We start from the raw sequence: 14,582 nt of genomic DNA on the forward strand, positions 1-14,582 counted from the left end.
AGTGTGCGAGACGTGGGTTCGATCCCTGGGTTGGAAGGATCCCCTGGCGAAGGGAAGGTGTCCCCACTCCAGTATTGTGGCCTGGAGAGTTCCATGTCCTGTACAGTGCACTGGGTCGCAGAGTCGGACAGGACTGAGCGCCTCTCCCTTCCTCGCCCCCGCCCGTAAGGCCCGGGTCTCCGCTCGGTCTGAGCTGTCCCCAGTTGTCCCCGAAGCGCCTCCGTCCCGGTGCCCCGGCCTGTCCTCAGCTCGGGCTCCGGGCCCCCGGCTCCTGGCCCCAGGCGCTCGGGGGGAGCTCGGCCGGCCCACCCGCGCAGTGCGCATGCTCGGCGGCCGGGAGGCGGGAGGCGGGAGGCGGGAGGCGGGCTTGCTCCGCCGGCGCCCTCGGTCTGCAGGCGGCCACGCAGAGGCGGGAGCGCGCGCCCCGGGGCGGCGTAGTCCTGGAGACCCCCGAGCGATGGAAGCGGCGGCGCCGGCGGCGGCCGAGGCGGCTGGGCGCGAGGAGCTCGGTGGGTGCGGCGCGGGCGCGGGGGCCCGGGGCTGGCCGTCGGCCTCGGCCCGGGGGTGCGGGCGCCCTGCCGCCCCGCCCGCGGCTCGGGGTGCGCGGTGCTCGAGCAGGCGGGGTTGTCAGTGGGCTTCTTGCGGGGCGTGGGTCTGGCGTGGGTTCGAACGTGAGAGGAGCCAAGTCCCAGGACACTGGGGCGGACCGAGGCCGTGGAGGGGACCGACCTCGGGGTCCGCACCTGCGCAGGAGAGCGCGGTCAGGCGGGGAGCCAGGCCTGCAGAGGGTGTCAGAATGTGTGTGTGTGTGACAGAGTGAGTGTGTGACAGTGTGTGAGTGTGTGAAAGTGTGTGTGACAATGTGACAATGTGTGTGACAATGTGAGTGTGTGTGACAGTATGTGAGTGTGTGAGAGAGTGTGTGTGTCTGAGACTGTGTGAGAGTGTGAGTGTGACTGTGAGAGTGTGAGAGAGGGTGTGTGTGTGTGTGTGTGAGACAGTGTGTGTGACTGTGTGTGTGCGTGTGTGTGAATGTGTGACAGTGAGTGTGATAGTGTGATTGTGTGTGTGTGACAGTGTGTGTGTGTGAGTGAGAGAGAGTGAGTGTGTATTTGAGGTCGGGTGGCGTGCACTGAGTGTACGTGTCAAAGGCAAACCACAGCCTGCGCTGTGACTCGCACTGTTTTTTTCCAGCCGTGCTTTAAGGAAGTTGTCACAGTTGGGCTTTTCGGAGGAGGCACCCGGATCGGGAAAGCTGGTGAATCCTTAGCTTACTCTCCGCCCCCCGGGCGTGGCCATCGCTCTCTGATCAGACGCACACAGCTGTTGACTCCCTTGGCAAGCTTTTGTTTTCCTCCTTTCCTTTGGGGTCTTATCTTGGCGACGGGGAATACACAGCATTGTTTATGGTTTCCCGCTGTCCAAAGGAAAACAAAAGTAGAGATCGGAGTGGTAATAATATTGTTCCTCCCAGTTAAAAGCATCGTATTAGGAATATTTGTAATTCGTTGTTAAATCATTAAATGATTAAAAAAGAAGTTGAGGGAATTCCCTGGAGGTTGAGTGGTTAGGGTTCCTCCCTTCCATTGCAGAGGGCACGGGTTCCAACCCTAGGTCCGGGAGCTCAAATCCTGCTTGCGTCTTTAAGGAAATACGTTATTATAGTAACAAGGAGACGTCCTGTAATACTGTGGACTTTGCAGTTGATTTCTTTCAAGTCCCAGTAATGGTAGAAATAAACATAGCGGTATTGAATATTTGCTGTGTGCCAAGTAGCATAAGTGCTTTACCTACGTTTTGTCTCCTTTAATTCTCACAGTGATGAGTGAAGTAGGTGTAATTATTATCCCTGTTTTATAGATACAGTAATTTTAAGCTTATTAATGGTAGTACCCAGATAGGAACCCAGGTTTATCTGTTGTAAATTCGTTAATAACCCAACCCAGTGAGGATGTCGGGAAATGTGTATTCTCATGCATTACTTACTGGTAAAAGCAGGGTAATATATTTATCCTTAAAAATGCACATTTGTTTGACCCAGCATTTCTACTTCTAGAAATATTTCCCAAGGAAATAAGTCATGAAACATATCAACAGATGTTCATTACGTCATTTATAAAAGAGAAAAGCTGGTGACTATTTAAATGTTCAGTTAAAGGAAATTGTTTAGATAAATTGTGATATAGCTATATGGTCATATGCTGAATAACCATTTAAAGTTACATGGGAAGATATTTGCCAGATATATTTTTACTAACTGAAAAAATTTTCTAAATTATTTTTTTTAAGTTGTGTCTGCTCATTAATTCAACACATATTTGTTGAGCTTCTCCCATGCTTTAGGCACTTGGGATACATCTGTGAGCAACACAGATCAGATCAAGATTCTTGCTCTCATGGAACTTTAGTAAGAGGAAGCAGACAGTAAGCAGTAAGACTAGTATCAGTTAATGTATATGTGTGTGCTCAGTTGCTCAGTCGTGTCGGACTCTTGGCGACTCCATGGACTTTAGCCCACTAGGCTTCTCTGTCCATGAAATTTTCCAGGCAAGAATCCTGGAGTGGGTTGCCAATATCCAGGGGGATCTTCCCAACCTGGGTATCGAACCTGAGTCTCTTGCGACTCCAGCATTGGCAGGCAGATTCTTTACCACTGCGCCACAATGATTACATTAGGCTAAAAGGGCTATGGAGAAAAAGAACAGAGTAAGGGAAATCAGGAATGAGAGGCAGGCTCGGCAGTTTATAGTATTTTATAAAGTTGTCTAAATGGATTTTATTGAAACAGTGAGATTTGAACAAAGACTTGAAAGACGTTAGGGGATTAGTCAAGTGGATATCTGAAGACAGACTATTATAGGGAGAAAGAACAGCTGGAGTAATGACAGAAATAGCAAGAAGGGCCAGGAAGCTGAAGCAGAATGGTCAAGGTGGTGATAAAGCCAGATTATGTAGTGGTGTGGACGTCCATATAAAGCCTTTAGCTTTTACTCTGAGAGAATAGGGAGCCAACGCAAGGTTTCAGGAGGGGAGAGACATGATCTGACTTTAATTCTAAAGGATCACTCTGGCTGCTGTGTGAAGAATAGACTTAAGGGGGCAAAAGTAGAAGCAGGTTATTTCAGCAAATCAGCAAACAGATGGACTTGTCCTTCACAGCAGTGTGGTAGCAGCATGGAGGATGGAGAGAAATGCTTAGACTCTGGGTATATAAAGCAGAACCAGAATGATTTCCTGACAGGTTAGATGTGGAGTGATGGTGCAACAGAGGAGACAAGGATAACTCCAGGGACCTGCATGTCTGGAAGAATGAAACTGCCATCATCTGAGATGTTGTGGTGGTTTTATAGTATGTCTGCAAATTCTTTGATGTTTCTCTCTTCTAGAGGAGGAACTTAATTCCCTTCCCTTTGAACGTGGGCTGTATTTAGTGACTTGTTTCTAGTGAATAGATATGATGGAAATGGTGATGAAATCGTGGAAATGGTGGCAGTGACCCCAAAGCTGGGTCCTGAAAGGCACTGTGCTGTGCTCTGTCTTTTGGATCGGTTCCTTGCAGGGAAGCCAGCTGCTGTGCTGTGAGGATACCCAAGCAGCCATAAGGAAGAGCCCATGTGTCATGGAACCGAGGCCTCCTGATGCAGACAGCAAGTTCCCATGGTTAAAGCTGGGCAGAGAAGGCTTGGTGGTGAAGATCAGGAGTTTAGTTTGAGGCTTGCTAAGTTTGAGATGTCTGTTAGATTTGGAAGTGCAGATGTTGAGTAGGCAATGGGATTTATGTCTAGAGTTAGTGAGAAGCCCAGTCTGGAGATAAATATTTGGAAGTCATCAACATGTAGATAGCATTTAAAGCCGTAGGGCTGACTGAAAATAAACTGAAGTGAATTAACATGTTTGTGTATACTCTAAAATGTTGCCAGTGGTAGTTTCTAGGTAACGAGGTCATTTTAATTAAAATTGCTTATCTTTATATTTTCTAATTTTCTACAGTGACCAAATATTTGATTTAAAAAAGAATTTAAAAAATTGGCTGTCTATGTGAAAAGCACTAGTAGAGTTGTTAAGATACAGGTTTCCTTGAGCTTAAGGTCCAGACTTTATTTCAGAGCGAATAGGAACCTCTGGAAGCTTTCGTGCTGTACATGTGCTCTCTGCCTCAGAAATGGATAAAATAGTTACTGTTGCTATCTTATATATGGTAGTATATAGATTTAGGTGGCAACATTATGTTATTTTTTAGAAAGGAAGTTTTCTACTTTAGTTTATCCATTGTCAAAATATAAGTGGCTTCTTTTGCTATTATAAAAGTAAGGCAAGTTTATTACTTTCTTCTTATTTTTTACATTTTCCAGAGAAAGACAGAAAAAGGTACTCATGCTTTCGTTGTCTGTATCTATCCTTGTTAACTTATTCACATTTTGTATTATTTCCTTTTTTAAATTTTTATTTAACTTTTAAAACATCATTGCACTCATGCTGTGATTATCTAGCTTTTTCTTCCTCAAGAGTTGGTATATTATCTCTGTTTTGTTCAGACTTTGAAAGCCATAATTTAATGTCAGTGTCATAGTTTACAAAGTGGATGTACTCTAGTGAATTGATCAATTTCCTGATTGTTACACATTTAGGTTGTTCCCAAATTTTAAGCAAAAATTTTGTTTTGATTAACATCTTTGTGCAGAAATCCTTTTCTTCATATACTACATTTGCAGACGTGGGATTACTCAGTGAAAAGGAAAAATATTTTAAAGATTTCAGTTCATATTGCTGAATGAATGTGATTGTTCTTTATTCTGATGATAATTGGAAATTTCAGGTTGATTTTGGGTTAGGAAATGGAGATTGAAAAGAGCATAAAAACAAAGCTAAAGAATGTTCCAGTATCTTAAAGCATAGCTTTACTGTTAGGAAAACCTGTTGTACTGAGTTCCAGTTAGCACTAGGATAATAATGGTAGCTGCCTAAATCTTATCTCTCCACATATCCTCACCTGAAACCTGTTAATTCAACAAGATCACAAGAAAACACATTTATGAAATTATTCTTTTAGTATAGGAGACCAAGGATACCACAAACTTCAGATAATCTGTGCTGCTGCTCTTGCTGCTAAGTCACTTCAGTTGTGTCCGACTCTGTGCGACCCCAGAGACGGAAGCCCACCAGGCTCCCCGGTCCCTGGGATTCTCCAGGCAAGAACACTGGAGTGGGTTGCCATTTCCTTCTCCAGTGCATGAAAGTGAAAAGTGAAAGTGAAGTCGGTCAGTCGTGTCCAACTCCTAGCGACCCCATGGACTACAGCCTACCAGGCTCCTCTGTCCATGGGATTTTCCAGGCAAGAGTACTGGAGTAGGGTGCCATTGCCTTCTCCGAGATAATCTGTAGATAGAAAAATAAACAGAAAATTTCCAGCAGAGATCCTTTTGCTGCTGCAAACATGGAGAGTGGAGCAGTCTCTGTGGAAAAGAGGAGATGGAGCAGGAGGCTTGGAAGAAGTGCAGTGAAAATCTCCTTCAGAAAGGGAAAGTGTAAAGCATGGTATATATTTATAATGGAGTACTACTCAGCCATAAAAAAGAATGAAATCCTGCCATTTGAAACAACGTGTATGGACTTGGAGGACATTATGCTAAGTGAAATAAGTCAGACAAATACTGTATGATATCACTTATACGTGGAATCTAAAAAATATACCAAACTAGTGAATATAACAAAAAGGCTGACTCATAGAGGACAAAATAGTAGATACCAGTGGGGAAAGGGAAGCAGGGAGGGGCAATATAGGGTCAGAAGATTAAGAGGTACAAATTATTAGACATAAAAGCCACATGCAACATGGGGAATATAGCCAATATTTTATAGTAACTATAAATGGAGTATAACCTCTAGAAATTGTGAACCACTGTATGTATACCTGTAACTTACGTAATATTGTACAACAATATTAAAAAGCTTTTTAATTAAAAGATAAAAATATGATTGCCATTTATGTACTCAGTATGATTTGACGCTAACAAGAGATAAAAGTTCATTGGACTTTTATCTCCTCACTTTTCCATACCATAATTCTATCATCATTTACTATAAACCTCATGGAGACAAAGTAGAAGACGTGTTACAGTGAATACTTAGGCTTTTCACCTGCACTGCTTAGTCCAAACAAAACATCCAGCAGTTAAGTCTAGTTGTTTCTTTCTAAATATGGTAAAACTATTAATGTGCATTCTAAATATGGTAAAAGTATTAATGTGCATTAACTTAGGGTGGAAATAGTAAAGATGAGTAAAATTGCATGGGCTTCTATTAAAAACTTCATTTACACCAGTGTTAACTCAATTTTTAAAATGATGGTGAAGCACTTTTTTTTCTTTTTAAGATATGGATGTAATGAGGCCCTTAATAAACGAGCAGAATTTTGATGGGACATCGGATGAAGAACAGGAGCAGGAGCTTCTGCCTGTTCAGAAGCATCACCAGCTTGATGATCAAGAGGGTATTTCGTGAGTAATTAGGGTTTAAGTGTCTTTTTCTCTTTTGATTCACTGTATATTTTGTAATCATCTTCTACAGACCAGGCACTGGATACTGCAGAAGTCACAAAGATGAGTAAGACATAGTCCTCACCCTCAAGAGAGTCATAGTCTTTTTGGGAAAGAAGAAAAACATCTAAATTACAGAGCAGTGTATAGGAATCACTGCATGATGAAAGTGAAAGTCGCTTAGTTGTGTCTGGCTCTTCTCAACCACATGGACTATACAGTCCATGGAATTCTCCAGGCCAGAATACTGGAGTGGGTAGCCTTTCCCTTCTCCAGGGGATCTTCCCAACCCGAGAATCAAACCCAAGTCTCCCGCATTGCAGGTGGATTCTTTACCAGCCACAAGGGAAGTCTAAGAATACTGGAGTGAGTAGCCTATTTCTTCCCTGGGGGATCTTCCAGACCCAGGAATCAAACCGGGGTCTCCTGCATTGCATGCAGATTCCTTACCAGCTGAGCTACCAGGGAAGCCCCCTCACTACATGATAATACATATCAAACGCTATGAATCTTGAAAGTAGGGGGATTGGATTGAGAGGAATAGAATTTTCAGAGAAGGGGCTTCTGCAATGTTTAGGAGTTAGACTCTGGGAAGTAGGCAGTAAACAGTTCTTTATGTCGAGCGAATGGTGTGAAGCAGTCATGGTCTCAGGAAAGCAGTAAATATTTTAAAAATCTTTTTTGTTATTTTGTCATCATTAATAGATTTGAGTAAGTTATTATTCTAATGATAACTTGATAGTTAAGCAAAGTAACATTTTTATTGACCAAAGAAGAATGGTATAAACTAATAAAAATTTTAGATAAGCATTTTTTTTCAAAATTAAAAATTTGTGCCCTTCTTCCTAGTTTAATTTGTGTTTGTGGGCCAAGTCTCTTGTGGCCAAGTCTCTCTTGGCCAAGAGACTCTTCAAATGCCTCTTGGAATGCTTTCTTAGGTAAAATCCCTTGGGAGTTCATAATTGTAAAAGCTGATTAGTATTTATCTTACTTGATGATATACACAGTTTTAGAAATTGTATATTTTTTCTTTTAATTAACTTCCTCTGAGGTTGATAATCATAGATAAACTATGTTTAATGTCATGATTGCATAGTGCAGTAAATTGCTGTCTTACCAGCTTAGCTGTATATAATATTCAGCATTGTTCTGAATATCATAGCAGCAAAGAATCTTATGAGAAAATTGCCTTTCCTTTATTACTTTAATATGTACAAAAATACTTTCATTTAACTCATTTAATCTCCATAATAACCCTCTGTATTCTGCTTTTAAAGCGCAAAGGTAGGACTTGAGCCAGATATAACTTCTGGCTCCTTTAGCTTCTGGTCGCATGGAAATGTTAGTTTGATTCCTTGCCTAGATAAATTTTTAGTTCCCTTCTGATGCTAAAACCATGGTCATGTAATGTTAATAGCTTTTGTTCTAAAATGTTTAATTCTTACAACGTCTACTTTTCAGGTTTGTACAAACTCTTATTCATCTTCTTAAAGGAAACATTGGAACTGGTCTTTTAGGACTTCCACTAGCAATAAAAAATGCAGGCATAGTGGTAAGACTCATCTTTGTAATCTCTAGTTAAAATACAGTCACCAGTCTTAATTTACAGCAAAATTTAGAGCAAGTTAACATCTAGCCTAGTCAAATATAACCTGGTCAGGTGACAACTAGATAGTCATTTAGCTATTGTTGTTAAAATTATATACACTATGATAATATCTAACTAAAAATGAAAATTAATTACTCTTTTCATTTCTACCTAATTACTTGTTTACAATATTTAACAGATCCTAAATCAGTATCTGATTTTTCCAGATATAATTAGATCTTATTAGCCTTTTGGATTTGGATTTGGATTTCCAGATATAGTTAGATCTTATTAGCTTTTTGGATTTTCAGGAATTTAAGTGATACATTCATAGCAACAGATATATTTATAGAGTATTAGTATTGGTGAAATTTTATAGTTTTTTAGATTCCGAATAAAATACATAGTTTTCAGGCTTTAAGAATAATAGTTATAAAAAAAGAAGAACAATATCTTTTGAAAACAAATATTCAAAGAGTTTGTTGGAATCAATTATTGTAATTATAGAGAATCCTGATATGGGAGTATTCAGTTATGAACTAATGAAATTGTATTTAACATTTTTTAACTGATGAATTTTCTTAAGAAGAGTTTTAACTATCATTTTGGACTCTGTCCATCCTAATTTAGAGAAACTGAAAAATTTCTGATTATAAAAATAACTTTGGCAATATTTTGTCTGTCAATAATCTACGCATCACTTTAATTTTTGTAAATGAATACTTGAAATTTTTATGTACCACTTTTTCAAATAATTATTTTCTAGGCACAGTTTCTCAGGTGTGATTCTCAACAAGTGATACACAGAAGAAGTAGATTGCCTACAATCTCAGATGATACAGTGCTTTTTAGTAACTTAGATAATGTTTTATGGTTGCATATACTTTTAATGGTAGAATACCAGTTGTCACAGACTTGCCATCTGATGTTAAATATCACGCTGTATTCTATTCTATTGTGTGGCATATCTATATTCTACGTTCATGGGTTTGGATAGTCAAGTTGATAAGAGGTAATCATATGTGGTTGTCTTAAATATTACTAAATTTTTTCTGTATCAAGTCCATTAATTGCTTTTATGCAAATCATTCTTTAATCATTGTGTCTAACAAATATTTATTTGTTACTGAAAATTTGTCAGTGACAATAGTCTGTTATTTCATTGTAAGATAATTTAATTTTTATTAAACTTAAATATTTAAAACTTCTGTTTTTCCCACAGCTTGGACCAATCAGCCTTGTGTTTATAGGAATTATTTCTGTTCACTGTATGCACATTTTGGTACGTTGCAGTCACTTTCTATGTCAGAGGTAAATGTGGATTTGTTAAGTCTATTTAATTTATTTTAAAGCTATATAGTTTTTAAAGGATAAAATAGTCTTATATTTCTACTGTGCTTTGCAACTAGACATTTGTTACATAGACAATTCTAAGTGAATGATTACGGAGAAAGGTAGCATTTTATATGATTGAAATCTGGTCAGCATGAATATACTTCTTTTAAAAGTAGTGAAATCAAATTTTTTTAATATAGTGTAAATGAAAAAAATCAGGGAAGATATATGGGGAAAAAGGAGGCAGCAGGGCTACTTTTAGTTAAAAAATAATGGTCATTTTGTTACTAATTTCATTTTGAGTATAAGACCTTTTATGCTCTTTGCTGATATGTGGGTTGGTAGATAGTAAAATAATATTTGTTTTATTTTTGTATCAAAATGTTTCTATTGGATAGTGAACCAACTTTTAAACAAACATTGTCTATTCTGGCAAACTAATATTCTAACTTTAACTCACTTTTGTTGTTGCTAAATGTTCTTAAAACTTTAGGCAGGTCATTTATGATCTTTAAATAACACTGTATACTTGAAAAAATAGAAGAGAGAATGTGGCTGTTAGATGATTAAATAGGGTAATTTATGTGACAATATATTATAAAGCCCTGTATGGGTTTTAAAAAATAGTGCTGTTATAAGAATGGAATAATTTAGGCATGAACAGTGTAGTTGATGTTTTTAGATAATTGAAATATTTAAATCAGTGAAACACAAATATTGTATTATATGAATTTAACAATTATATAAACTTTAACAGTGGGTTAAAACCTAATATATTGGTTAAAAAGATATATAAAAACTTTAAATTTCATGAGGTGTCTTTAGAAATATGCAAGTCTCCAAATTTCAAAAACTCCTCTGTCAGTATATAGTCCATTTATTGATGTTCTTTTCAAGAAATGGATTTATGGAACAGTTTAAAATTTTTCTTTTTCATATGCATGTATGTCATTACATTTCAGGTTTAAAAAGTCAACATTAGGATATAGTGACACCGTGAGTTTTGCTATGGAAGTAAGTCCTTGGAGTTGTCTGCAGAAGCAAACAGCATGGGGGCGGTAAGTACTTGCTATGTTATTAATATATAGTTATCAATATAGGTATGTTAATCTGATAAAGTACATTAATAGAAGTATAATAAAATTGGGGGGAGACATAAGTTTCAGAGTTAAATGGACTTGGGTTCAAATTTCAGCTCTATAATTTTACAAATTTATGATCTGGGTTAAAGAATTTTTATTTTATTTGAGTTTTTTCACTATCAAGTGAGTTTACAATAATACTTCACAGAATTATAATGATAGTTGAAATAAAATGATATTTATAAAGCACCTAGCTAGCCTATGATGTAATCATGTTCAATAATTTTTAAGTAAAGGAAAAAAAGCAAGAAAAATGTTGCAATCTCTATTTGAAATAAAATTGTAATGTTTAGCCCATATTCATAAGACATCTGAAGTATGTATTTTAATATAATGTTATTTTTATCATTGTATACTTTAAATGTAACTTTATTGTTGGCAGACATGGCTAATCAAAATCAGGTGAACAGAAGACTGGAAAATAAGCATAGGCAGTTTACAGCATGCTAACCAAGCTACAAATAACGTGTGTGGTGGAAGTTAAAAGAAGGAAAAGGATGGTATTAGTAGAGTGGTTTATGGTTTGATTTTGAGGAAGTTAGATGTGTCTGTGAGCTGCTCAGCGTTTCCGGCCTGATACACTGTGCGGGAGAAGGAAGGAAGCCGAGCCCAATGCCCTGGGGAGTGCCTCCAGGACCCGTCTTCCTCCTCCTCCTGCCAGTCTAAAGGCAGCTTTGTCTGCTTTTCCTGTCTAAAAGAATGGCTTTCAGACAGAAGTGACTGGGATGAATGTTGGTAAAGGGTACTAAAATTAAAGGTGAGTGAAGAGATCTTAAAGAAATACTTAAATGTAATTCATCAGAGAGAAGAAATTTGGATACATTTCAAGGTACCAAGATTATTTACACATGAGATCCCTGAAGAACCATGAAGAAAGAGAGTTATGGCAAGAATGAAAATAGGCAAGGGCCCTTCCAGCGCCACATGGGAGGAGGAGGGTTTGTTGACTTTTAGACTAGACTGCTTGATAGCTTGACATTAATGGTCAAACAAGAGACTGTAATGAATTAGTAAGTGCAAGCTCGTTCCCAGAACAATAGGCGGAGGTGTAGACTGTGTACTAATAATATGTAGGCAGACTTTTAACTTGATTATAATCATACCCAAATAATGCTAATTTGGCCAGTGATTTCCCTTCCCCACTTCCATACCCGCTGTGTTATGTGGCTGGAATTGTTCCGAGTATCTGAAAAACTGTGCACAGAGCGAAGCGCCTGGAGAAGTCTCTGGTAGAATGATAAGGCCCATGCCCCCGGTCCTTTCCCATTTCATATTATTAGTGATTTGGATGGTAGCGAATATGCTCATCCTATTTGCTGGGAAATACACTAGGTTGACCTGAAAAAGATCTTGAGAAACAGGAGAGATGGGCTTAATGTAATTGATGAGATGTTTTCATGAAATCACTTTATATATAGATACCCTTATTAATCTGTTGATTTTCAGAAGTAAATAATGGGAAAATTGGGAACTTTTAAGTATTATAACATTTTTTGCTCAATAATATGTCTAGTGATATGCAGATCATAAATATGTGCTCTTTGTGGAAAATAAATATTTTAAGCAAATAGAAAAAAGTGGAAGCAGTGACAGATTTTATTTTCTTGGGCTCCAAAATCACTGCAGATGGTGACTGCAGCCATGAAATTGAAGATACTTGTTCCTTGGAAGAAAAGCTATGACAAATCTAGACAGCATATTAAAATGCAGAGATATCACTTTGCTGACAAGGTCCATGTAGTCAAAGCTATGGTTTTTCTAGTAATTGTGTCTGGATGTGAGAGTTGGATCATGAATAAGGCTGAGCACCAAAGAATTCATGCTTTCAAATTGTGGTGTTGGAGAAGAGTCTTGAGAGTCCCTTGGACTTCAGGGATATCAAACCAGTCAATCCTAAAGGAAATCAGTCCTGAATGTTCATTGGAAGGACTGATGTTGAAGCTCCAATACTTTGACCACCTGATGTGAAGAGCCAATTCTTTGGGAAAAAACCCTGATACTGGGAAAGATTGAAGGCAAAAGGAGAAGGGGGCGGCAGAGGATTAGATGGTTAGATAGCATGACTGATTCAGTGGACATGAATTTGAGCAAACTCAGGAAGATAGTGAAGGTCAGGGGAGCCTAGTGTGCTGCAGTCCATGGGGTTGCAAAGCATTGGATGTGACTTAGCGATTGAACAACAACAACATTATGAAATGTTTTAAAATAGTTAAAAGGGAAAAAATATATTGGCATTTCTTCAGCTCTTACTAATACTTATTTGTGGGTATCCCTTTTTAGGAATGTGGTTGACTTTTTTCTGGTGATAACACAGCTGGGATTCTGTAGTGTGTATATTGTCTTCTTAGCTGAAAATGTGAAACAAGTAAGTGTTTTTCTCCAGTTTTTGAAATCATTTTCTTCTGATGCCACAGTTATGGCATCATATTTAGATATGACATCAAACATAGATGGTTTGCAGTCTTGGTAGAGACTGTCAGTTTAAACAAACATGCAAAGCACTGAAATAAAAAAAGCTCTTTTAGCACAATGCCAAAGTACATTTCTTTATGTGCTTTAACTGATAGTTGGCCTGTATTATTCTTACTTTACCATCTGTTTTTATTTAGTTATTTTAGTCAATAAATTTTATTAATTATCCACATGTGCATGGTACAATTGTAGGCATTACTCAGTAATCTAGAGTACTTCTGTAGGTATTTTAATGCAAAATCATGTGAATATGTGTACTGAAGAATCTATATACCTAGTATATATTTGAGCTTCCCTCGTGGCTCAGCTGGTAAAGAATCTGTCTGCAATGCAGGAGACCCAGGTTCAATCCCTGGGTTGGGAAGATCCCCTGGAGAAGGGAAAGGCTACCCACTCCAGTATTCTGGCCTGGAATTCCATGGACTGTATAGTCCATGGGGTCGCAAAGAGTCAGACATGACTGAGCGACTTTCAAGTATATATTTGACTCACTTTTCTAAGTATAAGATAACTTCATTTTATATTTAGACCAAGATTTGGCAACCATTTTTTGTAAAGGGCTAGATAGTAAGTATTTTCAGTTTTGCAGGCTGTATGATCTCTGTCTCAACTCAGCCGTAGACAATAATACGTTATATATGGCTGTATTCCTATAAAATTTTATTTGCAAAAATAGATGGTAGGTTTTGGTCTGGGGGCCATAGTTTGATAAAGCCATCCTTTTAGATTTTTAATGGTGGAAAGGGTCACTGAGTCATTCTTTTATAAATAAGAGAGGTGATGCTTTTATCAGCATTATTCATCATTGATGATGTGCTTTTGATTTTACAAGTATTTAATTCTTCAAGTCATATAGTTTTAGGATTGCTACTGCTAAGTTGCTTCAGTCATGTCCGACTGTGCGACCCCATAGACGGCAGCCCACCAGGCTCCCCTGTCCCTGGGATTCTCCAGGCAAGAACACTGGAGTGGGTTGCCATTTCCTTCTCCAGTGCATGAAAGTGAAAAGGGAAAGTGAAGTCGCTCAGTCGCGTCCGACTCTTAGCGACCCCATGGACTGCAGCCTACCAGGCTCCTCCGTCCATAGGATTTTCCAGGCAAGAGTACTGGAGTGGGGTGCCATCACCTTCTCCGAATTTTAGGATTACTGACTCAGTTAAGAGGCTATTTAATGTCAAGATAAGATATCCCATTTTGGCAGTTATTTTATAGAATATGGTGGAAATGGTGCCTTTCTAGGATTGTGCAACATGGTAGTAGTGAATGTTTTCTATCATCCCCTAAGACAGCTACCAACAAGCTTGACTTAAAGTTATAGATAATGCTCATAACGCTTTATGATCCTATATTTATAAACTGTGATACAGTTTAATTTTTGCAAGTGCACTGTAATATAAGTATTATGCTCATTTTATGAATGAGGATACAGAGTCTCACAGAGCATGAGCAATGTGCCCCAGGTCATGTAAATTAGGCAGAAACCTAAATGCCTCATACAGCTGCCACACT

At 38.6% G+C, this 14,582-nt stretch overlaps 1 protein-coding gene across 2 annotated transcripts in view; it reads left to right on the forward strand.

Annotated features, from left to right (window-relative positions):
* Positions 1–361: 361 nt before the first annotated feature.
* The window catches only part of SLC36A4 (solute carrier family 36 member 4), a 39,606-nt gene continuing 25,385 nt past the window's right edge, over positions 362–14,582 (forward strand). Inside the window, exons 1-6 of one of the 2 annotated variants that reach the window (XM_061405989.1) lie at positions 362–509; positions 6,374–6,497; positions 7,998–8,088; positions 9,347–9,435; positions 10,422–10,517; positions 12,882–12,966. In XM_061405989.1, the coding sequence (XP_061261973.1) occupies positions 458–509; positions 6,374–6,497; positions 7,998–8,088; positions 9,347–9,435; positions 10,422–10,517; positions 12,882–12,966 (537 nt within the window). In that variant the 5' untranslated portion in view covers positions 362–457. Of the gene's footprint in view, positions 510–6,373; positions 6,498–7,997; positions 8,089–9,346; positions 9,436–10,421; positions 10,518–12,881; positions 12,967–14,582 lie in introns of those variants that run through there. The other variant, XM_061405990.1, reaches the window with a different exon arrangement.

Source organism: Bos javanicus, chromosome 29, assembly GCF_032452875.1.
Source record: "Bos javanicus breed banteng chromosome 29, ARS-OSU_banteng_1.0, whole genome shotgun sequence".
NCBI lineage: Eukaryota > Metazoa > Chordata > Mammalia > Artiodactyla > Bovidae > Bos > Bos javanicus.